The sequence below is a fragment of the Columba livia genome, chromosome 1, assembly GCF_036013475.1.
Source record: "Columba livia isolate bColLiv1 breed racing homer chromosome 1, bColLiv1.pat.W.v2, whole genome shotgun sequence".
Taxonomy (NCBI): Eukaryota; Metazoa; Chordata; class Aves; order Columbiformes; family Columbidae; genus Columba; species Columba livia.
In genome coordinates this window covers 117,170,145-117,196,381 of record NC_088602.1, presented here as the reverse complement: position 1 = coordinate 117,196,381, position 26,237 = coordinate 117,170,145, and the positions used below count along the sequence as shown (strand labels likewise).

Here is a 26,237-nt window from a genome sequence, read left to right as displayed (position 1 = left end):
TTGGAGTGCGTGTGAAATTTGAAGTGGCAGCATGCAGACCTTTAACGTCAAACACCTCAGTTCTGATACAATGCACTTCTATCTTTTTCTCTCTCATTTAGCTGGTTTGTTTCCAGAAGATTTATTTTTTAAAATGTTACCAAGATCAGCATGTCATTAGAGGATGAATTAATAAGTAAGCTGAACATGTGCTTTTACTTTGTGATTGATTAGCTGTTATTGAAATATTTAGGCAAAAGACTGACAGTATGCATGTGGAAAACTGCCTAAATGACACATCAATGTGTGATTTTGCAATACTAGAAATAAAAGGGAATAAGGAAAATATTTTGCTGCATAACTATGCTGAAAATTAATTCTTCTTACAGGTATATTTTATATTCCAATGTGCTGCAGTTATGCATTTTGGGTAATATAGTCAAATTATACACACTTGAATTTGCTATAGTGAATAAAAATGTATTCTTTTTAATTTTATGATGAGACAATAGTCATATTTTTCTCTCAAAAAATGAATACAACTCAAGAGAACTGTCTCTGTAAAAAGTAATTTATCATGATTTTCTATAAAAGTTTCTAAGGAAACTCTTAGTTTGGAATCCATAAATGAATTAGTCTTATGTGATTTTAAGAACATAATGGATCTGATAGTGCACACAGCATAAACAAAAAGTTTGTCAGCTGTAAATGTTACAAGCCAGGCGTGCCATATTTTTATTGGATTATATAGGAGAATTTGTACCATGCCTGCCTGTATTGCAGATGAAGGTAAGCATTTCTGTAATTCCTGTACCTCCCACTGTGAACGCATCTTTCATCTCCACTGTAAAATATGTTTTAAGAGCTCTAAAAATACAAGTATTTCACTCAACCAGATTTATTTACAGTGAGCTATTTGGAAGTTTTCAAAGGTAGTTCTCTTAAACTCACTACAAATGAAAGATTTAAAGTATCTTTTTCCACATGCAGAACAAAATGTCTTCCTTCCCAGCCAGGCTCACGGAAGAGGGTTTGGAGGCAGTGCCACCACATGCCAAGTCCTTTTATCCCCAGCAATCCAAAGGCTGGGCAGACAGTGCAAGAGATCAGCTGCATACGCATACATGTAACAGCTACACAGCAGGAGGTGAACCTAAATAATCACATTCACCCAACTCTTGCTGTCTACAAGAGATACGTACTGTACCAAAAAAGTTCCCAAGGGGAAAACTTAATAGAGACAGTAACTCAAAGTAAAAGCACAATGTCTTTTCTCCATACAGGTTTTGTACTCGTGTAGCTGACACATTCAGCAGCATTCTCCTCACTATAAGAAAGACACTGAGGTGCTGGAGAGAGTTCAGAGAGGGCAACAAAACTGGTGAGGGGCCTGGAGCACAAGTCTGATGAGGAGCAGCTGAGGGAACTGGGGCTGTTCAGCCTGAAGAAAAAGAGGCTGAGGGGAAACCTCATCACTCTCTGCAACTACCTGAAAGGAGGTTGTAGCATGGAGGGGGTTGGTCTCTTCTCCCAAGTGGCAAGGGATAGGATGAGAGCAATTGGCCTCAAGTTGCACCAGAGGAGGTTTAGACTGGATATTAGGAAAAAATTCTGCATGGAAAGAGTTATCAGGCATTGGAACAGGCTGCCGAGGGAAGTGGTGGAGTCACTATCCCTGGAGGTATTTAAAAAACATGTAGATGTGGTGTTTAGGGACATGGTTTAGTGACAGTGCCAGGTTAACAGTTGGACTTGATGATCTTGAGGGTCTTTTCCAACCAAAATGAACCTATGATTTTCCATCCCATGAGTGCAGCCTCATGAGGTGAACCACTTCACTTAGCAATGTCAAAACCACTCAGTTCTGCACACCCATACACCAAAAATATATATGGGCCAATCTGCCTAGCTGTATAGCCCACTCCCCTTCTGAATAGGGACATCTATAATGGAGTGAACATCTCAATAACCCTATAGCAGCATCTCCTGGCTGGGCTGAAGAGGGAATAGGGAAGCTGGTGGGAGCCTCAGAGACATGGATCATAGCTCGGTATGGAAACTAGATTGCCTGTTCCACCTCATTAAGTTGGGCCATGCTATGCCAGAATATATCTGTCCTGTGGATCTCTCCTAGTTAGTGAGCAATGAGAAGGTACAATGCCTTACTAGAAGAATTGCTTTCAGAAGCACCTATCCGAGGCACAGCTGTACTCACAGAACTGCTTTTTATAGGTATGCCTCGTATGGGCTGCAGAGAGGTGAATTTGCAGCAGTGCTGTGACACTCTGCTTGCTAAGCTGGGTCTGTAACCCAGAGGCCAGAGCTGGCACGCTGCACACCTATTGGTATCCTAGAAAAGCTTAACGAGTCCAGACAGAACCACACACAGAAGACAAATTAACAGTATATTAAAGCTGAAAAAGGTAAAAATCTGAACAGTTAAGAAGAAAAACACAAAAATACAGATTAAGCTTGGTACAGCTTTCCAATGCTGTGGTCCTATTTCCTATCTCCCCAGTCTAGGGGAGGTAGTTCAGAGTCCTGTATTTCCTACCTTCTGGAGTTCTGGATATATGTACACACTGTTTGTCAAAGCAAACCGGAAGGAAATGGAAGGAAAGCAAGGAATTTTATCCCATGGTGTAATGATGACACCTAAATGATACCTAGAGTCCACATCAATGTGGTGTGAACTCTAGATCCTTTTGTATCTCACCTTAGGGAGACACAAGGACATGTGCCTGTCTGGCACTGGTGGTGGGACAAGGACCTTCCCTGGAAGGCACTGGTCACCATGAAAACCAGTTTGATAAACAGCTACCAAGAACAGGGCAGTGTCAGGACTGATCCCTGAGATGCAGAGGAGAGCCATCTCCAGCAGGTTCAGTCTGTCCTGCCTTTTCCCAGAACAAGGCCCTTCACAGGAGTCTGCCTTGGCCTCTATTCCAGCACTGAGCAAGTTCCCTCTAGCTCCAGTTTTCTGCTCCCTTGCAAGGGGTTCTGAACCACCTGTTGCCATTTTGGCATTCTGGCTTCCTAACAACTCCCCCAACTCCCTGTGCCAGCCAAAATGCACAGCCCTGGTGAAGACAAGAATGGTGTGCTGCTTCCCAGCCAAAGCTCTGGGCTGCAGTCCCCTCCCCCTGTTACCCCCAAAATTTCGTGACCCGATACTGATCTTATCATGGAACAGCATCTGTGCAGGAAGGATGGGAGAGGCTCAGCCCCAGACATGCATATCAGCTTAATCTGCCTCTCTGCTTCCCTGCAAACAGTAAATTCATTCTCCCTAATTTTCTTACCCAGCCACTCCAGCTCCTTTGTGTCTGAATCTCACGAGATCTCACTGTGTGTCCTGCAGTCATGCCTGTCTCGCCCTTCCCTCGCTCCTGAGGCCGGTTTCCATACCGAGCCATGATCCATGTCTCTGAGGCTCCCACCAGCTTCCCTATTCCCTCTTCAGTAACAAGAAGATGTGACACCGGAGTAGATGAGAATTAATTTGTACAAGTTATGGCAAAGTCAGTAGCCAGACAGAAGAGAGAGGTTTCAATCACATCCCCACCAGGGGATATAATTCTAATATCTGTTAAATGTCGGTAAACTCACCAAAAAAAAAAAAAACAGTCAAGTAGTCCCACACTGCAAGAAAATGTACAATCAGTTTGTGCACCACAGAGGATCTAGTCCTCAAGATAAGGACTCAATCCTCATGAATTATGTGGTGTCTAAGGACTTGCAAACTCTGACTGAGACCTCTCCTTACCATTCAAACCTGCCTAATGCCTCTCTTCATCATCATTATCCACCCCAGCTCCCTCCCCCCATCTTTGCTCTCCTATGAATTTCCTGATACTGAACAATAATATATGTTACATTCATAGTTTACATATATTAAAAATTCTTTCAATCCGCAAACTCAAATGTATTGCTATAAAGATTTCCCACATTCTGATGGTTGGCATATGACAGTTCTGTTTCCTTGCATCAGCTCTTCGATTCCACCTTCTACTGGTTCACCCCTGGCTCACCAACCTCAGACACCTCTCTTTTATTTCAGTTCTCTACAGCAAGGCTTCTTGCATCTACATCTCTTGGTATCACACAGAATCACACAGAACATTTGGGGTTAGAAGGGACCTCTGGAGTTGGACCTCTAGTCCAACCCACCTGATAAAGCAGGTTCACCCAGAGCAGATCACACAGGAGTGTGTCCAGGCAGGTTTTGAATGTCTTCAGAGAAAGAGCAGCCTGTTCCAATGCTCTGTCACCCTCAAAGTAAAGAAGTTTCTCCTCATGTGTAGACGGAACATTCTATGCTTCAGTCTGTGCCTGCTGCCCCTCATCCTATCATTGGGCACCACTGAAAAGAGTCTGGTCCCAATATGGAAATTACAGTCTTGTCCCATCTCCATGCAAACCAGGCTTCTTCCTTTTTCATGCCACAGGTTTTTGTCATTATGCCTAAAAATGCAAGAGCCAGCTCTTCCAGAGAGATGAGGTCACTAGCCAATTGAGGTCACCAGATACATCCCCTCAGCCCCCACATCTGGTGAGGTGTTTAGGTCCTGAGAGTGCTGAAATCACGTTCCAGCTCCACAGTCACATTTCAACTGTTTATCAAGGTAAACCCCAGACACTCATCACATCCCATCCACCTCTCCCTACCACATAGTCTGCTTTTCATGGGACAGAAAATTACCACGGAAGTCACGGAGAACCCAGGCCCCCAGTTTGGACAGTGGAAAGACCAGGAGGAGCCTGAAGTGAGCCACAGTGCACATCTCCACCCCAGCTCAGAGATAGCCACAGGGAGCAGAGGGGACACTGATGCCCAGCCTTGCTGCCAGTACCTTTTCCTGCACACAGTACTTTCCACCACGGCTCGGGGTTGTGATTCCAGCAGAAAGACCTGCTTAGCCTTGACTAAGGACATGCTTGGTACGGGCAAAATATTCAGTGATTAAAGTACAAAAGATTAATTTTCAGACTGCAGTGCTTAACTTCTGACTCAACCCAGTGTTGTAATATTCCATGGGTGGCAAAAGGTGCATCTGCCTCTGACACAAAGGCAGCATCTTGCTGGCATGCAAGTCCACATTCCAAACTGTGATAACACCAGAGCGTTTCTAAAGAAACTTGCCATAATTTTTGACGTTAAAAAGATAAATAAATAATAAAAAACAACAAAAACAAAACAAAACAAAACAAAAAAAACCAACCAAACAAACAAACAAACCCAAACACACTCCAATATGTTTTTCTTACCATTCTTGGAAACAGATGAACTCTTTTATCTTTAAATAAAAAATAAATTAGCCTTAGGCAAATGCTTGGCATGAAAACTCTTAGCCCAAATATTAAAAGTTTGGCTAACTAGTAAAGAACTGAAAATTGAGTAATATCAACTGCTAGTCCTCTCAGACCTACCTATAATGCTCACAAGGGAGAAGATAAAGAGCAAAGCAGTGAAGACAAACTCTTAGTTTATCAGTAGGTTAAAGAAAAAATAGAAAAGAATTGTGGACAACTCACATTTAAGGACTATGAGAACAACAATCAAATCTTGGTAGGTTCAGCACAAAACTTAACAGGCTGCAACAGCTCCTTAAAAACAGATTCACTTTCTGATTCAATGTCACACTGCTATGTAGCACAGGCTAGTTCTCTGGAAAACGCATCAGTTAAAAAAAGAAAATATGATCTATAACTGAGGTTTTGTTTTCACACTAAAATAAATCAGAGCATTCATAATTGGGTCTGCCTGGAAAAAAAACATCCTCAGTAATTGTAAGGTTGGCACAATGGTGACTTATCCCACTCACAATCAGAAAATAGGAAAGTCAGTCACACCCTTTTAATTCAATCAGAAATTCTCTTAGAAGTAAAGTAGCTTGTTTTGCAATTTGTATAAAAAATAGTTTTACCTAAAAGCTATGAAAGGATTAGGTAAAAATAAAACATGGCTCATTCTTGCCTCTCAGAAAAGCCAGTGGCAAATGTTCCACACACTTAAGGAGAACCAGTTGGGTTTCCTAATCCATCAATAGCTGAATTTTGTATCTGTCTTCCGCTGATAAAACATTCGCATTCAGCACATAAAAGCAAGTGGGTCAAGAACCTGCAGCATATGGAGCCTGAGATATTTCCCTTTTCACAAAGTGCTTATATCACAGACACAGAAAAAGCTTTGGAAATAATTAGAAAGACAAAGATAGAATCAAACAGAAGTCAGGATTTTCATGAATGAAATCCTTATAGTTTAAAAGTCAGAAGTAGCCTAAAGTTACTCTTCTAACTTATTAGTTCTTCTAATAAAAACAAATCTTTTATAAGAAATCTGATATATTTTTATAGGATACATATCAATCTGGCAGACAACAATGCTATTCAAGTATAATAAAAACTCTAGTTGGTGACTGCCGCTAAAAATCTGGGCGCTGGGTAAATGTTGGCATTGCATAATCCTCGGTTGCTCTGAACAGGCTGGGTTGGATACTGCCAGCAGTGTCATGGAGCTCTGACACGTGCCCAGACAAGTTACTTCTAGTAGCCAAGGCACCTAATACCTGTAAAGAACAGCGTGTGATCAGTCAGCCTCCTCATACTTCCCAGTCATCTCTTTTATAAAGATCACCTCCTCTGAAAAAGCTCAGTAAATGGCATCTATCATGCACTGAGCATCTTCAAAAAACATGGCTCTGAGAGTATATTCTTATTTTGGAACACATTAATGCTGTATATTAGTGTCCTTATGAATCTTCTAGTTTTACCCATCATCCATGGAATATCCATTATAAGCCAACGGACAAATTAAATTTCCTTTTGCAGCTCTAGACATCACTCAGAGGCCCAGTTCTCCCATGATGTCTAGAAACTATCACCCATTACATACAGGTAAAGGGGCACCTGCCCTTCTACTTGTCCTCCTCTCTCTTTCTCCCTGTCCCTCTACACCTTTTGCATCTCAGCTTTGTTTACGTATTGCTCTGATTTGTCTTTGAGGAAGGACAAAGATGAAACATGATGCTGTAATCAAGACAATGGAACAAGATTCATGAGATATCAGATCGTGAATTCACCAGAGCCTTTCTGTGTGCTGGAGGAGGGGCATTATTTTTGATGAAATCTGAGTTCTGCTGGAGACAAGAGCAACCTTCCTTGCTAACTTTTCCTTGAGCCTTCTCCAGTGAATTTCCACTTCTCTGGGGTTTCTCTCCTTCTCATCTTATAGTCTGTGTAACCTACAGAGAGGGGAGCTCATTGTTACCTAATCCAGCGGGACAGGATCTTTTTGTAGATCCTACTGTGATGATGTAACTATTGTAAAACCTAACTAATCAATAACAGATATGAAGAGGTAGATAGCTATAAAATTGTATGGTTTTGATATATCCACTTGTTCCCAGTCCCCAAATCTCACACTTCTTCTGAAGATCTGACCCTGCAAATACGGAAACACAAGAATAATTTAATACCTGATCCACTGTGACAGCATTCATGGGTCTACACAAATGGCTCCCTGCAAAGGATTATGACGGGGCTGCACATGGCTAAACTGAGTGTAGGTAACACACAAAAAAACATACATTTCACATAATTACCTACTGATACAGCTTTCGTTATGCCCTAGGATCTAAAGAGAGAAGCTTATAGAGACTTATTCATTCCATCAAGAGACTGAGATTTCTCAGATGATCCATGAAATACAAACTACGAACCTCTGAATTAGCCAGCAGTTCAGAAATATTGATTTTAAATTGGCTTAGATAGGCTTCAACTTGAAATATATTAACTGTAATCTGTCTACCTATAGGTTAATAACATCTTGAAATCTCTAAGTTATTTATTTGTGTTTGTGTGCATGCCAAGGAATATATTAAATATCCTCATCATTTTCTCCCCCTTCTTTCCCAATCTGTAGCCAAACTCAAACCATTCAATTAACTGCAACAGAGAAGGCAGTTGGTATTTAATTGTTAATGAGTTAGACCATGCAAATTCAGTATCTGTAGGCATTTGTTGTCACTGAAGATGTTGTGATTTTGGTGTTAGCTCTCTTGGTTTAAATATCACTAAGTACTGTAAACAACACAAAAGTAAAAACATTAACTAGAAGGTGCTGAGAAGCATTTCTAGCACACAGAGAAAATGACTGACTTCAAGCTAGAAAAAAAATCTCTGGCATGAAACGGTGAGTACTGCTCGTGGAATTTAATGAAGTGTTTTACTAACTGTCCCTTTTGCAACCACAGGAAGATAGCAGACTCTATTGTGTCTTAACAGCAATACCATTTTAATGAATGCATTAAATAGTTACACTAGTGTACATGCTGTAATTTGCTAAATGTTTTTGAACTGTACAAAGACACAGTTACTTTCAAAAACAACACCAAAAAATTGGCACCCAATTGCTAATTGGCAGACTAGAAGGCATATTCTTCTGACCTTCTGTCAGATTAAGTTTTCTAAACTGCTTTTACTGCATCCATCTTTCTGTGGCTCATAGTTCAACTCTCTAGCTACTTTTTTTTTCAAAGAAAAATAGTTTGTTTTCTGTGTCATAACATTTTTCTCTTTTTAGCACTGGCACATAATAATTTTTTTAAGTTTATGTAATAGTCTATTTGCATCTTTAATATGTTTTGTTTATTTAAAAAAACAAGAGCTGAGCATGCACATTACTGATGCAGAAAGCACAGTAATGGAAAAACAGGCCTTTATTTGTCAGCTGAAATAATGTGTGCATTCAACCATTTTTTTCCTTTTACATTAGAAATTAGAAAGTTAAATGTATATGCTAAAATCAGCAATAACAAAAAGAGAGAAGATGATGCTAGCACACTAATCTCCATTTTGAACACCCTAAATGTTCACGTAAGGCTTCTTAAAGTGCCTGAATTAGGTGGATACCTAAACCTTACAGAAATTTTTGTGGGACCTGGGTGTCTAGCTCTAGAAGAATACTTTGAAACTCAGTATTTTAATATTAGTTTAATTTCCAATTCAATCCTTGAGCTAGATAAGTGATGGAGAGTAAGTGATGGAGATACGTTTTTTAAAAAATGACCAGTGACCTGGAAAACTGCTGAATTTCATAATGACCTTAAGTGAGACATGTAATATCAATTATTTACCTCAACAGTAATTAATGCCAAATCACCTGCCTGTAATAATATTTAAATGTCAATTTCATAGTTTGCATTCCTGTATAATGTTAGAACTCTCCTCAATTCATCTTGAAATCTTCAGCTTTTTGATAAGTTCACACAAGCCCACAACAAATACCATATACCTTCGCATACATACAGAATACATATTCATGGAGATAAGATGTGGAAAGATCACTAATATATAGACATGATTATATCAATCAGTTTAAAAGATTTTGATTTAAAGCAATTAAATAATACTAGTATATCATGGAAAAAAAAATGCAATGTAGTTGTTCTTAGCATTTTTACATTAAATTTAATAAAGGAGTACAGTCCTTGATAATAAAATTCTTGGTCCTCTGAAAATAGAGAGGAAAATTCTTATTAGGTCGCTGATGGCCTGAATAAGAAGTCACGGGACCCATACGAAGTCTGATTTTCAAAACCTAATGGAGACTTTCCATTAGCACAAACAGACTTTGGGTCACACTCTTAAAAGCATATGACTGCCTACAAATGAACTACGCAGATGCCTGACCCACAGGCTCTTCCTCACATGCTAAAAAATAAAAATACCTCTTCATATCAAGACTTCTAGAGCTTCAATATCTGTAAGAAATAAAAAAGTACTAGGTGATACCAAGAAACCTACTATTCTAGATGCATACACTGAGATATAAGAAAATCAACCACGTCATTATGAGATGTTCTGCAAGACATCTATTGGTCGTGAAAAATGCCTTCCTGTTGACAACCAAGTCTTCTGACAGGAAGCAAACACACTCACTGACAATATGCCCAACAGCTCATTCCCACCAGACACTCAAATATTGCAAGCGTTGTCTTCTTCCAGGCACACAAGCTTGTGTCCATGGGATCAAGCAATAAAGGCAGTGGAGCTGGCAACTGTGATGAAGCTTTTGAGTCAGTAATGCCTCCATCCCTGCAGTCCATGCTGGACTGTATCTTCCTCATTAAAAAAAAAAAATAAAAAAAAAAAAGGGGGAGAAGAAATGAAAAAAGGAAAGAGGAGAGAGGAAAAGGAAAGAGGAGAGAGGAAAAGGAAAGAGGAGAGAGGAAAAGGAAAAGGAAAAGGAAAAGGAAAAGGAAAAGGAAAAGGAAAAGGAAAAGGAAAAGGAAAAGGAAAAGGAAAAGGAAAAGGAAAAGAAAGGAAAAGGAAAAGGAAAAGGAAAAGGAAAAGGAAAAGGAAAAGGAAAAGGAAAAGGAAAAGGAAAAGGAAAAGGAAAAGGAAAAGGAAAAGGAAAAGGAAAAGGAAAAGGAAAAGGAAAAGGAAAAGCCTACCAGTGACACCAAACATCAGCATTTGTCTTGGATGTGCTCCAGAAAGCCAAGAGCAGCTGTTCAAAGGTTTTTGCATCAGGCCATTTCTTCTCCACTGGGTAGGTTAATTTTCCTCATGTGTACCAAGAAATCACTCGGGTTTTCACTATGAAACTAGTAACAAAACTAAATGCTACAGATTACTTACAAGAGTAAACAAAAAGTTCTAAAAAAAAAAATGCAAGAAAAAGCTTTCAGAAGTGGAGGCTGGTGACTTGCCAGGTAGTGGTAGAGACAAACCTAATTATAGGGGAGGCTTTAAAGCAGCTTTAGATATGATCACTTCAGTGATTCTGTTAAAGATTCAGCAAAAAGCAGAGTTGGACTTCATTGTAGCTTCTAACAGGATTTTCTCAAATGACAGATTTCTTTCACCAACTGTCTTTGGTAACCAAGCGTAAGTCAAATCAAATGCCCTTCTTTAAGGTCATGAAAATATACACTGATTCAGGCAAACATTATATTAGTCTCAAGCATCTTTCTTCAAAGAAGCTTAGGGCATACACTCTTTGGTCTTGTATCATATTAGGCACATTAGGAGATCTGTTTACATATAACTTTGTTTCTTGATTAAGATGACATATTTAACTGCAGTTTTCATCCATCCTGCTTGAGCAGCAGCCAGGGCAGAACAAAATCCTTTATTCAAGAGGGTTTCCCAGCTGTGCTCTTGCTTCAGACCCATCAGTTCTCCCCAAGTTGCCCCCAAACCCCTGCTGCAGTCCTGGCTTTGCTCATGCAGACAACTGGTGGAGGGCAGGGGATGCCTGATGGGTGCATAGATCTCCAAAGTATCTTTTCCACAAAATGATGTTTTTTCAAATGTTGTTGTTCTCATCTCTGTAACAGTTTGTACTCTGCATCTTCAGAAGCAGGCATGTAAAACTGGAAGGATTTGGTAACCAGGATTAAATATCCACTACCTTTAATTATCATACAATTAAAATAATAACGGTAGGCTTTTTTGACTAATCAAATAAAAATGAACATTTAATTGAAGATTTCATTAATGTTTCATATCAATCAAGAAATAAAATACTCTTGAATTTTTATTGCAATATTTTCTTTTGTTACTGAGAACTCTTTAAGGCATCAACAAATGTAACAAATCCATTTATTTACAGCACATTTGCCTTCAATAGGACTGAAGGGTGCACAGAAAAACAGAAAATGTACTTCAGGATGCCTTAACAAAAATACATGCAAATAATTGGGAAAACAAGAACAGCAGCACAGAAGAGCAGAAAACTTCTAAAACAAGCCTAAATTGTCGCTGGTGGGTTTTTCCCCTAGTTAAACAGCTGTGAAAATTCCCCTTTAGGAAAGTCCAGGCAGACTATGCAGAGTTTTTGGAGAAAAAAATATTGTAAGTATTGGTTTCCAAAAATACTATAGCTGTAAAACATAATTAAAAGGCAAGTAGGTGAATAAAAAAAGTTAAAATCCCTAAGAGCAATGAGATTCACTTGATAATTGTATGAATGTAAGATAGATGTTGTCCTTTTAATTTGTTCCCTGGCCACTGAGGACACAGCTTTGCAAACAGCTTTCCAGCAGCACCTTGATCTAAGGCTCTGACTGCTCCAACGTCGCTTCCAGATTATACTTCAGATGGATTAACCCCTGAACTCAGCTCACCAGGCAGCTACAATAAATGCAGGTGTTCATACAGTGAAAATATAGGGAGAGAGAAAGCAAGTAAAAGTGAAAGGACAGGTTTCCTACAAACATAAAGTACAACTTCCACTCTTTTTTTTTTTTTTTTTTTTTTTAATTAGGGATGCTCAGGTTCTTGTGCAGCCGCATGACTTTTAGTGCTGAAGAGTTAAAAAAAAAACAGCAAAGGAACAGGACTTGTAATAACATCACGAGCAGGGGTGGCACTAAAGCTTTCAGTCTGCTCAGGTGACAATCTATCAAAAAAATGCAATTTAACTGCTAGAAAAACATCTCTGTTAATGCAGCCATATCATAACCTGCCGTATGGTTCAGACAATTGATTTGAAATGTGAAGTGATAGATGAGAGCCCCATTTGTCACATCTTCCCCCGCAGATATGTGAAGAAAAAACCAGAACTCACCATTATTCACCAGGACATGAAGTGGACAATTCTTTGCTCTAAACTGCTGCACAAATTGCCGTATAGACTTCATGGAAGCCAAATCACAGTATAAAAACTCCACTGGAAAAGAAGAGGAGATGAACAAAAACAGAGCTAAATCAGTTACGATGATATAAAAACACACTTACAGACATCTACAAGAACCCCTGTGATAATTTCACCAGGAAAGTAAAGATTCTAAAAATAAACCAGGCTTTTGAAAATTATGGGTGAAACTGGTCTCAGAAGTTCCTTCTTTCTCCTTCCTTCTTTCCTTTCTATTTTTAAACTATTGAATTTTGACAGACCAAATAGGAGAAATGCTGCTGCCAGGAGGTGAAAAAAGGTATCAAATGCAGCAAATATGTTCCAGTCCTGATGTTTTCTCTACTGCTATCATTTAGGAAGAGTGGCTACAGCTCTTCAGAGTTGAGATGATCAAGACACAGCAGCTAAAAATCAAATGGGGAGAACAGAAGTCACATGGGGTACCACAATATTTCGCTGTGTTTCTGATGCCAGATATACCGCTCTATGTTTTTTCCAGATTATCTGCTCAGTGTCAGTGGTGTGAACAGTGATGGAGTCTGACAACACATTACGAAGCAAAGCTTTATTAAGGCAGTATGAAAGATGAGCAACAGCATGCTTATACAGTGACTCACCTGATCACTGGTAGCAAACATGGCATCATACATGATGCTGTGCCTCCAGTGGACATCCAAGGACACTTGGTGTCCGGGTCACCTGGCACCAACAACCAGTCACGTAAATGCCTTTTGAAGGCAGATAAGCGTCACAGCACCTCTTGGCTCCAGCAATGACAGTGCGACTTGAGGGCATCACACCTCACACAGATACCATGGGTAGCATCCTGTCCACGCTGCCCATGTCAGTCAACATGCAGGGTGACAGGGGGTCATCAGTCTGCCTACACCAATGATGTTGGTCAAGGGGCAGGGTGTCAGTATCCCAAAATATATTTAACACTGTAATGTTTTTATTTCCAAGAAAACGTGTCTCTAACAAAAGCATCCTTTGTCCAAAGCATTAGCCATTGACCTTCACAAGAACTCTACAAAATAATTTAATTAATTAAAACAAAAAATATTACTTAAATTCCCCAATAACTTTAAACCCATCAAGTCTGAAAATTCTGTTCCTGTTGTTCAGCTTTCACCTCCTGACTCTCTCAGCACTTCTACATCAGTTGCCCTGCCTTGCACGACAGCCACCACCTGCATTATGATGTGAAATCAAGAGGTTCAACAGCAGTGGCTATCCCCATACAAAAAATCCGAATTCTTTATAAATTCTGCAAAGGAGAAAAAGAAAGAAAATTGCAATCTCATCCACTTGTTTTAGCCTTTTAGAAAGTATATATTTTGCATGACAGGCTTTTGGTTTGTTTCGGCACTAACTACATTTTAGGCAAGAAAATGTGAGTCTCTAGTGCAGATGCTATTCTCCTGGCTTGCTACGTCATGGTGGGACTCCAGGCCAGGTAGATGTTGTCAACTCCACCACATCCAGACCTTGTACAATTGGGCTCTGGGTTGGATTTGCCTGAACCTCTTTTATAAAGTGAATTTTCTAAGGAAGACAAAAAGGTGTTTCAACTTTAGAAAGTCAGACAGTACTAAGCAACCTCCAGTGACTAAGTCCACCAGAAAGAAAGGTGAAGGCTGTACAAAGCATGGTCCTCTTGCTCACTGCGTCCTTGCAGGGTGAGTCCTAGTCCTCACTGCCCAGTTTGATTTCAACAAACTCCCAGATTTCCTGAGCTGTAGCAACCTCTGCATAGACACCCAATACCCAGGATGGTTTTGGCCACCAAAGTTGAGGATTGGGGCTCCAGGTCCTCACTGTGTTTTCCCCGCTCCCCTCTGCCCTCCCACCTTGCAGCCCAAGGGTTGCTCCCCTGTGCTGCATGGGAAGGAACAGCCACCCTCTTCCTTGCACATGGCTTCACCCACCTTTTCCTATGAAAGAGACAGCCTTTAAAAGAAAAAATAAAGATAAGCAGTTCTTCACAGATGCTGAAGAAAGCATTTCTGACAAGAACATCAACCTATTGGCTAATCAAGCTCCAACACAGGCTGCAATAAGAGACCTTTCCTGTTACTCTTTTCTCCGTTCCATCAGTGATGTTCACCAAACTGTTTCATCCTGTCAGAACTGAGGCTGTAAGCTATAACGCCTCTTTATAGTGTGTGTGTACAATAAGCATTTAGGAAGGCCTGGAGGCACAACAGCAAGCTAAATAACAAAAGACAATCATGGCTGTTATTAAAATCCTTTACAGAAGAACAGTTCTTTCAGTTCTACATTTAATAATCCTGATATATTTTGAACCTGGGTAGTATTAGGCCTCTGAAATTGTCTTAGTAAATTTACATAAATTTCTCAGTGGCCTTTTCCTTTAAAAAAAAAAACTTTAGATTCTAGTTTTAAGATAGTGTTAATATATTTTTTTTAAAAGCCTATGAAGTCATACCTATGAAGTCATACCATTTCAAAGACACTGACCCATGAATAACAGTGGAATACTTCTTGAGCTCCCTATAGAGCTTTAGGAGGTCTGCAATATTGTCTAATTTCACTAATGTCCTGCAGCTGGAGGTGGTAAGGAAATGTAAAACTTATTAACTCCTATAAAAGAAGAGAGCTGTTCAGGTCATTCATCTTGTGGCCTAGCAGCTATATAAAACCATATGAACAGCACTGTAAGTGCTCAGATACACAAAACCTGGTTGTACTAACTTACTAGTAACTAGTGCAATAACAAATGGAGAAAAGACCTTGGTGGAGCTTTATGGTGACTACACTGTTGCTCTGCTTCTCCAAGCAGCTCATCAAGGACAGAGATTAGGGAAAGCATGACCAGCTTCTTACGAGGCAGCTGCTCACACTGCCAATGGAGGAGCCCCTTTTAATACAAAATATTCACCTTGGTACAGAAGGCATTGGACTTTCCTTAGCTGCAGTATTTTGTGGCACAGTGCAAGGTCCAACCACTTCTTCACCATCTACATGGAGCACAGCAACATTATTGACTTTCCTGGACTTTGCTAATGACATTATATGTGCAAGGAAAGCAGACCTCTGAGAACATTCACTGAGCTAAATTTTAATCTCTCTCCTCATGTGACCTCAAAATTGTCCTTTTCTGCATTGCCAGCTACAATGGTGGTTAGATAACCAGTGTGCCCAGGCACTGGGAATTAACTTTTTGCTATGTCTGTCTGATCTCCCCTCCCTTAATTTTGTGGTTTTGCAGAGCAACTGCTGTCCTTCATTATGACTGTACAGTGCCCACAGTAATGCCATACTAGGCCAAGGCTATCATTACTAAGCTTATTTACTTGTTTACTTAGGAAGCGTGTCATCATATTCAGTATTTGTACAGCACTTGCCATCAAAAGATCAGAATGTGCTTTGGAAAAGAAAACAAACAAGCAAATCAAACTCCAAACTTCTTTTTGCTCACAGGGCAGAAACATTAATGGCCAAAGTCCTTGTTTGTGCTTATTCGTGCATGGCGGCTCATTACCAGGGAGCTGGTTGCACTGGCATGAGTGCCATGCCAACTGAGGTGCTGTTCCACTCAAGAAAAGGTGCCAAAACACGGCTCCAAGTCACATGCTGCCTCAGCAGCAGGGACGTGAACAGAAACTCACTTTGTTCTTTGTCCCATGGTCCAAGTATTTCAATTTGATAGCAGTGTACTGAGGAATTACACATCCAGAAGCTAAGGATAGTGGTTAGTTCTGAGAATATTTCAAAGCATTCACAAATACACTTAGCAAGCTATTTTTTCAAATGTCTTAATTAATAATGGCCAGTGTTTAATAATGTGAGCAAATGACCAAACCTGAACTAGCAATTTGACTTGAATCACTCTTCAGAAACAATGATGGCAAAAGGTTTTCTGTATGGAATAGGTATGAGTGAAAAGAATAAATATGTGCAATAACAACAAGCAAACAGAAATGTTTGCCAAAATTAATATTTAGATATGTTACTTTTTACATTTTTGGTTTCTCTGCCATTAGACTTCAAATTATTCAAGTACCTAACAATTGACAATAGTGGTCATTATGCTTTTGAGTTTAATAATACATTTTCAAAACTAACTGATTCCTTTGCTTTGCTGTATGCCATTAAAAACTAAAATGGGGAGTAGAATCTACATATAGAATATCTGCAGCTAATGCTACTCAAATACTCTATTTTCTAACTCTACCCCCTGTTGTCTGTCCTGCTCCTATACTTCCCCTTGCTTTCATGTATTTCTAGAACGACAGACATGTCCATATTTCTTTCTTCTAGTGGATATATGCCTTGTTCTTACCTGAATAATATTTCCAATGAAAGCAAGTGAGTACATAATTGTCAGACATCAGCTAAAACATTCACTGGTAAAATATTTTACTATTATTTTATTGCAATTTGATGACTCAGTTGTCAGAAAGTTATTAGCTAATAAAATATGAAAGGAGTATAATTTCCCAAAAGACAGAGTTACTTATGCCATTATTTGCATATGAATAGATATGTATATGATGGTGCTACAATTGCTGCTTTGCCTAATTGCTTTCTTTCAAATGTGTATCCGCCTGGTGCAGCACCTTTTCAGAAACAGAGAACTGGATGTGATGTCTTGCAGACTACTCCTCCGTGAGGCTGTACGGATCCCACCATCTGTGCTGCCTGACCACACATGACACCACCGAGCACCTGCACATCTCAGTGCCTGTTGCTGCTCTGTGCACCCTCCGCTCGCTTGGTCGTACTAACTGCAGTCACGGTACTCGAAGGACAGGCAGCTGGTGGCTGCTGGAGAGCTTTCTGACACCACGAGCCCCACAGGAGCCCCAGCATTAGGAGAGCCTGACACAGCCCCCGAGTGCTCATGCTCCTCCAAATGCCGCCCTTCAGGTCAACTTCCCCGTTTCTGTCCATCTGCTTCATCATGCTATTGGCACACCTTTCTTTTTAACATCCGGAGTTCACATCTTTTGCTTTTCATGCCATCCCAGTTGACTCTGGTTGCACATTTCTTCTCTGTCTGTATCACAGAGGCACAAAATGCACAAAACTGGAATTCTGGTCTGCTATGGAAGGAAAATTCAGAGGAATGGACAGATATTGCAGTGAACGATCAGGGACTGTAACTTCTGAGATAGTCACTGATCAGCTCACAAGAAAATGCAATGTTCGGGCTTTAGATCAGATTAAGATGAGATGGAGGCCATCTACCACCTACCACTTTTTCTGCATTCCACTCATCATTTTGAAATTATTATGGACAGCTACAACTCCACTTCAGCAGAAATCATAAATCAGACTCAACTTTCTTTTATTACTCATGCCAAAGCAGTTTTCTATCAAGCTTTCACTTTCTTGTTTTGTGTTAGAAACAAAAGCAGGGGATATATTTCAGGGAAAGCTGCCACTTTGCCCAGCATGACAGGGAACTGAGAACTCATAGTTCATGGTGGAAAGAAGACTACAGAATAGATTGCATTGGCTGTTCTCATTTGCCACCCACCTATACAGTATCCAAAGATACCAGCAGGAAGAGTTACTTCTCCAACAAAGCATGAAGAACAGTTCCTAGACAAGATAATATAAAAAGATGCTCAGTAGTCACATATTCATGCTCAAAAATATGTTGCAAAAGCTCCACACAGATGTATTATTCTCTGGCTGCCGTATCTCCGCATGGGCCACTGAGGAATTTGCCATATCATTTGCTGCTCTCCCTCACAGAGTCATAGTTTGTCATCTGCACAGCAGCAAGGACAAATGTTGTCCTACTCTTGAAAGTAGTGGGAATGCTTCTGAGCACCTGGACAGTGCAACGGAGATGTTGTTTATAAGAAAGTGCTCTTAATGAGGCAAATATCTACCATCTGATAGATGCTGCATTGCAGAGCTAGAGCAGCTCTGTCAGCAAGGTAGCAGGTGGAAATCAAGTGGAACAAACCCCAGGAGAGAAAAAGCATGAACTGTGAGAAGGAGAAGACATAAAGCAGTACTGACTGGATCCTTCCTATTTTTTTTCACTGCAATGTCCTTGCTGACACTAATAAACAGTGGTTTTGGCTGGTCCAGTCTTTAGAGACAAGATTGGTATCTTCCTTCTCCTGTGGTCCTCTCCCCAATGTAAAGTGTCCCAGAATCCAATCATCTTTCTCAGCAAGTTCTGCTCATCTGCTTACACATCTTCCAGTCAACCCAAAAGTTGTTCTGAACCAAAACAGGGCTGCTAAAGGAAGGGAAAGAACTTCTGGAAATTCTGACCAGCTCAAAACTGTGCCCATTACATGACAACATTGTGAGTGGAAAATGAAAAAGCGCTTGTAGATTGCTAAACAAACCTAAGGTTATTCAGTCTGCAAACTGGGTATGTATAGAAACACACAAGTCTCCATTGCCAGAACACGACTCCTCTTAACAGAATTTTCCTACATTGTCTTGGACTAACACAAAGACTGGGATGCAAGCTTTGCTCAGACATGCATGATGACAGAATATTGCATGCTATTCAGGATTATAAGGTGGTTACTTTAAAAGGACTTCTAGGAAAACAAAAACGAACAAAAACCTACAGGTAAATAAGGCGTGTACCAGTCAATTGCCTATTGAGCTGTATAATGAGAGACAGTCATCATAAATGCAGCAAACACAGCATCTCCTATTCATGCCATGCTCCTGGCCTTGTGCACTTGATGACCTCTCTGGATCCCATTATACACCACAGGTATTTTGGAGTCTTCCCCATTCTGCATTAGCAGCCAACATTCACAGGAATTAAACATTGATTAATGCACAGAAAAAACTAGTACGTGCAATCATATCTATGGTACTGGTTGACCCTTAATTCCAGCTGTGGTTATGGTGACTACTTGCAGAACATTGGCTCGTAATCCTTCAAACTATTTTACTTATGTGACTGTAGACCAAAATGTTGGCTGTTGCCTGTTATGCATCTTACAAGTTCCCCTCCAGTCTTTCCCACTCTCCTTTATTAGTCTGAATAATTTTGTGGCACTTCTTCAGATCACTTTTTCTTTCATAGACTGTTCATAGAATTAATAAACCATGGCTAACCCTAGCACAGATTTACTGTTCACACTGACGCTTGTTCACACTTGCTATTGAAGAAAAAGGCAGATGGAACACGTCCATCTGGCAAAGAGTGTGAGTGCACTGTCATGGATCAAAATAGTGAGCATATTTAAAGACATACGGTTTGGAGACAGTCATTAAAAGATACACTCAGAACTTCAGTTAGATTAGTTTGTCTGTGGCCTTCCAGCACACAAGGGAGAGAATCTAAATTCAGCTGTTCCTTCTCTGAGTCACTCATTCTTGTGTCACTGTCTTTAAAGGCAATCTAAAGAGATTAGCTTCCTATGCCTGATGTTACACTCTGTGAACAGACTCTGTGTGTTATCCTCCAGCCTATTCAGTGAAAAAAGCGCTCTGCATTGGTGTTTGTGACACAAATAAATATTAGTAATTCATGCAAATATTAGCAATTCATGTTTTTTTTTTCTCCCTCAGGATAGTTTGAACAATGTCTGTTCAAAGAGCTATTGTAAGAAAAGGCATTTTATGGTGTCATTTCTTAATCATGTAGTTTTAACCTATTGTAGTAAGAGAAACAGGAAAAAAAGACTTTAGCTTTCTGAGAGACGCTTTTTCTCTCAAAGGTGGAAGAGTAAAATAAAAAAGAAATTTTTTCTTGGAAACTGAGCCATCTGACTTAGCTATCTTCAACTTCCACAACTGAAGTGCGTGGCCTAGTCCAGTGAAATTCAACAAACCACCCAGTAGTTTTGTGTAATGGTTAATCAAAATAAGCAAAACTCCAGGGCAAGAGGTGTTTCAATTCCATCGCTACTAGCAGCTCCCATTACTGCCAAAATATCAGCTCGGCACAGGAGAGTCTCCTGAACAGCTTCACAGATCATGTTTCCAGAACACCGGAACATAAGAGCAGTACAAAAAGGAGACAGTCCATGTAAAGCAATAGAAATGCCCATGACAGACTCTGCTAATTGCACCACCAGGTAGGATGCTATTTAAATATGCACAGTTCCCACAGACATAGCATGTTCTAGGTTTTCCAAATACGCAAGTAGTGCTTTGCTGAACAATATTTGATATTTTCTGTTCAGCAGGGACAGGGCTTGAAAATAAATATGCTGGCATCAACTTGTCAGAGAGTAACCTTAAGAGGTGTTGGCATGAAGACAAGAGCAGTGGGATTCATAGCCAGCTCTCAGGGTGAGAGAGGTTGTCTCAGCTTCCCATGAATGAAATTTCCTCCAGATTATTGACTGGGGGGCAGGGGGCAGGGCGAGGGACTGGTATTATTTTAGAATAGTAAATACAAGAACAGATACACACAAAATTTCCTCATATGCTTCCTGAAAATCAGATGCCATCTCTTTCCTCCTCCTCCTGAGTTCAGGTGCTCATCACGCAGGTTTCTGATTGTAGAGAGACTAAGTCCTCTGATATCCTCTCTTCTTGCTATGGGAAGACTTGGGGTTTACCCCACCGAATAACTGTTTTGGAAAGCCCTTCTGTCATCATTTCTAGTATCTAAGAGTGTGCCTTCATACAGGTTGAAAGGAAATATGGTTTTGGCTCTTCATAGGCCCATTTATAGCCCTGTGGAAAAATGGTGGGAAAATGACATGGCCACACTAGTGTTGCAGTGGAAATGCTTGTCATATCTCTTTTTGAGGATTGAGGAAGGCAGCCTTCATCCTGTTCACAGATAAGTAGGTTTCCTTACCTCCATAGGAACAAGAAACAAGAAGGCAGGCCTAGGTAAATTCCTTCTGCTTCATGGGGAAAGAAGAGGTCACAGAGAGCATCTGAAGATTCATCATTTATGGACAGAAGAGAAGATGGTTTAGAATGCTCTTAATATTATTGTTACCCTCATTGCAGCGGTGTTGGACTAGATGGTCTTTAAAGGTATTTTCCAACCCAAACTATTCTATGCTTCTATGATTCTATGTACCTTTAGATATGTTTTTCTCTTGCTCCCTGGTGAACAGATTTTTATATTAAATTTCATAACTATATTTTGTGAATTGCAGATATCTTTCTTTTTCTTCTTGGGTGACATTTACTCCTTATAGTGACTTAGATCTACACTGTGATTTATAGCTCATTTAAAGCCTCAAAATATATGTCACACATGTGACACACACATTACAGTGTCCTCATATTGACATTTTCCATCAGGAATGAAACTCAAGTAAAGAGCTTTTTGGAAGTAATACAGAGTCAAGCTATTAAAGAAAAGTCAGCAAGGTTTTTACAAGTTGACAAAATCAAAATGTACTTCAGAGCAAGATAGGAGGATGAGTGTTCCTAGAAAAGAAGCTAAGTTCCCAACTAACTGATTTAAACTGGTATAGTTTGGCAAAGTATATTTCCAGGTTCTCAGCTCTGGACATGCACATTCTCAATGCATCTCAGGTTGCATAGCTTAAAAGCTAGGGTACTGAATCACTGGGATAATTTGATGATCAAGGACACCTACATGCATATGAAAGAGTACCAGTGAGGACAAAAAAAGTCCTAGCAATCTTTTGCTGGCAGCCTTCTCCTTCAGAATATATTATTAGACATGCATGCTGACTAGCACATGCACCAGCACTCCTCTAGAGCTGTTTCTCTCTTGACTTGCAGAATTTTTTTTCTGTATGAAGAGCTTACTGTTCACAAGCAAGTGTAACTTATTTATTTTTAATGTAAGAGTCTACTTTCATCACCTTATAAAACAACAACAAAAAAAGAAGCCTTCACATTCCCAATGTATTCATTTTGGAGAGAGAATCAATATGAGCTTCAGTGAGGAAGAGGCTGTTCAGAAAGTGTTTTGCTAAAACAGGGCTACCTTAATTACAGGCACTCCTAGAGCCATAATATCTATAGATCAGACTTTTTGTTTTATTTGCTACAGTAATGAACCTCCAAATCCAATTAGCCTGCTTTTGGACCAAAATAGCTCAGGGCTGATGATATCCCAGTTCCTCCAGTGGCCCAGAACTGTGCTGGGCCACTTGGTCATTGTCGATGAAGGCCTGGCTTCTCCTGTCCTCTCGTGGTTGTAATTGTCAAGAGATGTGAACTGGGTGAGGTCAATTGCAGCCCTCAGTCATTTAAATTTTACCTTCCATTACTGATTTTTAAAAATACATCAGGATGTTCTGTGCTATTTTTTGGAAAGGATCAAAGGTTTCAGTCAAAAGTCAGAATGCAGCTAGCATGTCCTGCCATGCAGAACCTTCTTTCTGTAAGCCAATACCGAATATATACTTGGAAATCTGAAAAAAATAAATTCCAGTAGGATTGTTTGTAAGAACACTATCTAGATATTTCATACATGAAATCAATTTTCCATTCACAGGCAAACTTTATTACCAGACAACCATTATGTGATAGCAAAACAACTCTCCCATTGGCTACATTTTCTGAAAAGAGCATGGATTTTCTGAGTACAGCTGCTTACCATTTCAAAACCACCAAAATAAAAACCTCCAGTGTGAAGAACTATGTTTGTAATAAGCTTTGGTATTACCACAAAAACACCTCAGCAAATATTCTGCTCCGCACCCTCTGAAGTAACACAGAAAGACTGATAGTGTCTCTGCTTTGTAGTACTTCAAGGACAAAAACTTTGCAGAGTCAAAGGAAATAAAGCAAAGAAGGGAATAATATTTCCAAGCTCCAGGCAAGAATAACTTTGAGCTGTGCAGAATCTTTTGCTCTGGACATAAGAACTATTCATAACATGTATTTCTGCAAACTCTACTGTCCTTTACCCTAGAAGTTTTCTGGTTTTTCCCCTGTGTCAGCCCTAGAACCCACACAGCGAGCTTGAGCAGGTCTCAGATCCAGCTTCAATCAACTTTTTTTTTCCTTTTTCTCTTTCTTTGGAGACTGTCTTCACACAGATTAGCAAAGTCACTCCTCTCCTGTGGCATCACAGGCAGCAGAGCTGGTGGAGGGGAGGCAGCAAGAACAGGCAGCTGGGATGGAGGATCCACGAGAGGCCAGAGCTGCCCCTTCCACCAGTAGTCCAGCTTCAGGACCAAGTTAGTCACAGCTAACCTGGTTTCTGACTATCCCCTCACATCCCTGCCCCTCTTTGCTCCTTCCACTCAAGTCTACTGGTGTAACTAGTTGTCCTGGCTCATGGCAACCTATACCTGGGATGTTACCTGGGTTATGGTAAGGGAACATAAATAACCTTGGGTAGCAATGACATTGTCCTTTCCTATGCTGACAAGAATCACGATGCATAAGCTTACTTTTTCTTTTTCCCCAGATCTGACACTAGGCTGTTTCTCTTTCACGCTTAAGCAAGCTTAGGTCTGTAGAGGGCTTCTAAGGAATGATTCATTTGACCTGTTTCACAAATCTAGTTTAAGATGAGATGAATCATGTCCTATAACTGTTTATTCCTCTCCACAGACTGCAAAGGGAGCTTGGGGACATTGACTCAGATTTAAACTTCTGCATTAGAAACTTCAAAAAATAGGTGATTAGAATGCCAGTGTTCAGTTTCAACTAATAATGAACAGAGAATGAGAGAAAAATCAGAGAACTGGGCATGCATGATGACTCAGTGTTATTCATCATACTCAAGATCAGAGAAAAAAAAAGAGAGTGAGAACTTCCGGGAGGATCTTGCCAAAGGCTCACAGATAGCTGGGTAACACAAAAAGAATTCATACTATAAGAGATAAAGAGTCTTGTAGGGAATGTTTAAATTATTTTTGTATTGTGAATTCCTCTGAAATAACTGTGATTTCTCAACACAAAAATTGAGATATCATTGCACTGTCTAATTGATAAAGACATTCTGAGAGTCAAATAAGGTAATTTTGGCAGTTGGGTTTGATGTCACTGTGTACATACATAACTGGGACCAAGCTTAAGCAGACTGCAAGACACGATGATTTCTAAACTAAAGACAGTGTAGCTATGCATCCCAGATGAGAACTGGCAGTTTTGCTGCTGCTCTGTAAGTCACACAGCTCTTGCAGCTACTAATCTGCAGATATCTTACTAGCTAACCAAGTGATAGGAAAAAGAAGTGCAGAAGAACAAAATGCCAAGAATAGAACCGGAGTCTCTTGATTGCTGCTTCAGAGGCTGCCCTGTCTGTTGGACTCCACCTTCTTTCTCTTTTTTACCTCTATACAAATAGATACTTCTTGTTATTTTCAGGGATGTATTCATTTAAGAAAGATTTCTATTTTTTTCTCTTTTGAGATGTATTTATCTTCAGGAAACTTTAGATCTCTCTTCCTGCCTCAACCCTGTTTTGTTACTTGGCTAGTTTTCTTCTCATCTCATTTCATCTCCCTTGCTGGTTCTCCAGAACTTTTAACATGATCACTCTAATGTATTGTCCCTGTCTAGTGATGGAGCTTTAAAGTAATTCACTTTCATAGCAGTTCCCTGCTAATGCTGACCTGGAATTTCAGGCAATGTAAGCCAGACCCGCCGAGCAAGGAGTCACAGGGTTCTTCTCCTCCAGCTCAATATTCAATGCTTCTGATATTTTCATTCTTCTTGAAGGCAAACTGACTTTTGGACATCTGAGTAATTTTCACCCTTAGGAAGGACTATCCTGTGTATTGTCCAGTATCAACTCATGCTGATAAGCATTTTCATTAGATGAGTTGTGGAAATTCTTCCCTTCATTGGAAAAAATTTTCCTGGGAAGGCTATGTCTGGCTGGAAAGGGTACACTGTAATTTGGGAACTATTTAGGAAAGAAATAGGCACTTTTAACAGCATAAACCCTTTTTTTCAGTTGTTGTGTTTTTTATGTTTTTTTTTTTTTCTAAAGGTACCACTCAGGGAAGGTACCAGGTAAACAAAATAGATACTTAGGTCTTTCTCCTGTTCAAAAATCTGGCCTATATATGACAGTCTTTGTCACTGCCCTTTATTCCAGATCTGGAGAAAAAAATTAGCTGTACAGATAAGTCTTTGCATTCCTATTCAGTCTTTGGACTTTCTGGAGATACTTTCATCAGGTAAACTCATAAAATAAGGCGTTGGTGAGAGACTCCTCCAGGTCTGAATTTCTCATGTGCAGAAGGGGTGCAACGTACAGAGCAATGCATTTACCATACTGAAATGACAGCAACTGAGCTTGCTGGATTGCTCGACCAAGATGTATAGCTGTGGTAAAAGAATAGCAAGTGTATGACTCCTCCTGTGCTCTCTGGCTAGTGGGGAGGAAACCTGCAGTAGGTAGAAGGGTCTATCTTTTTAGAGGTGATACTCACAGCACTGCCTTTTCCTTTGGTGAACACTCTTCAGCGACAAACTTTTAAGAGGAGGAGTCTGCTTATACACAAGTATAACTCAAATATAGGTAAACTGGATTTTTTCCCATACTCTTACCTAACAAACATAAGATCAGAAAGACAAGACCTGTTTTAAATTTTTCATTCTCTGCAGGCAATCAATAATGTATGAAATTATTCTTCCTACACTTTGTGATGCATGATCAGCATTTGGTTAATGCAGAAGCTTGAAATTCTCCTCATGATAGATTGTTTCTTATGTGGTGATAGCTGTGATCCTAACACTGTGAAGA

At 39.9% G+C, this 26,237-nt stretch overlaps 1 protein-coding gene across 4 annotated transcripts in view; it reads right to left on the bottom strand.

Annotated features, from left to right (window-relative positions):
• Positions 1-26,237, bottom strand: part of DHRSX (dehydrogenase/reductase X-linked) — a 170,137-nt gene that overhangs the window by 50,278 nt on the left and 93,622 nt on the right. For all 4 annotated transcript variants that reach the window (XM_065074416.1, XM_065074419.1, XM_065074418.1 and 1 more), the window contains exon 4: positions 12,557-12,658. In XM_065074416.1, coding sequence (XP_064930488.1) covers positions 12,557-12,658 — 102 coding nt within the window. The remainder of the gene's footprint in view (positions 1-12,556; positions 12,659-26,237) is intronic.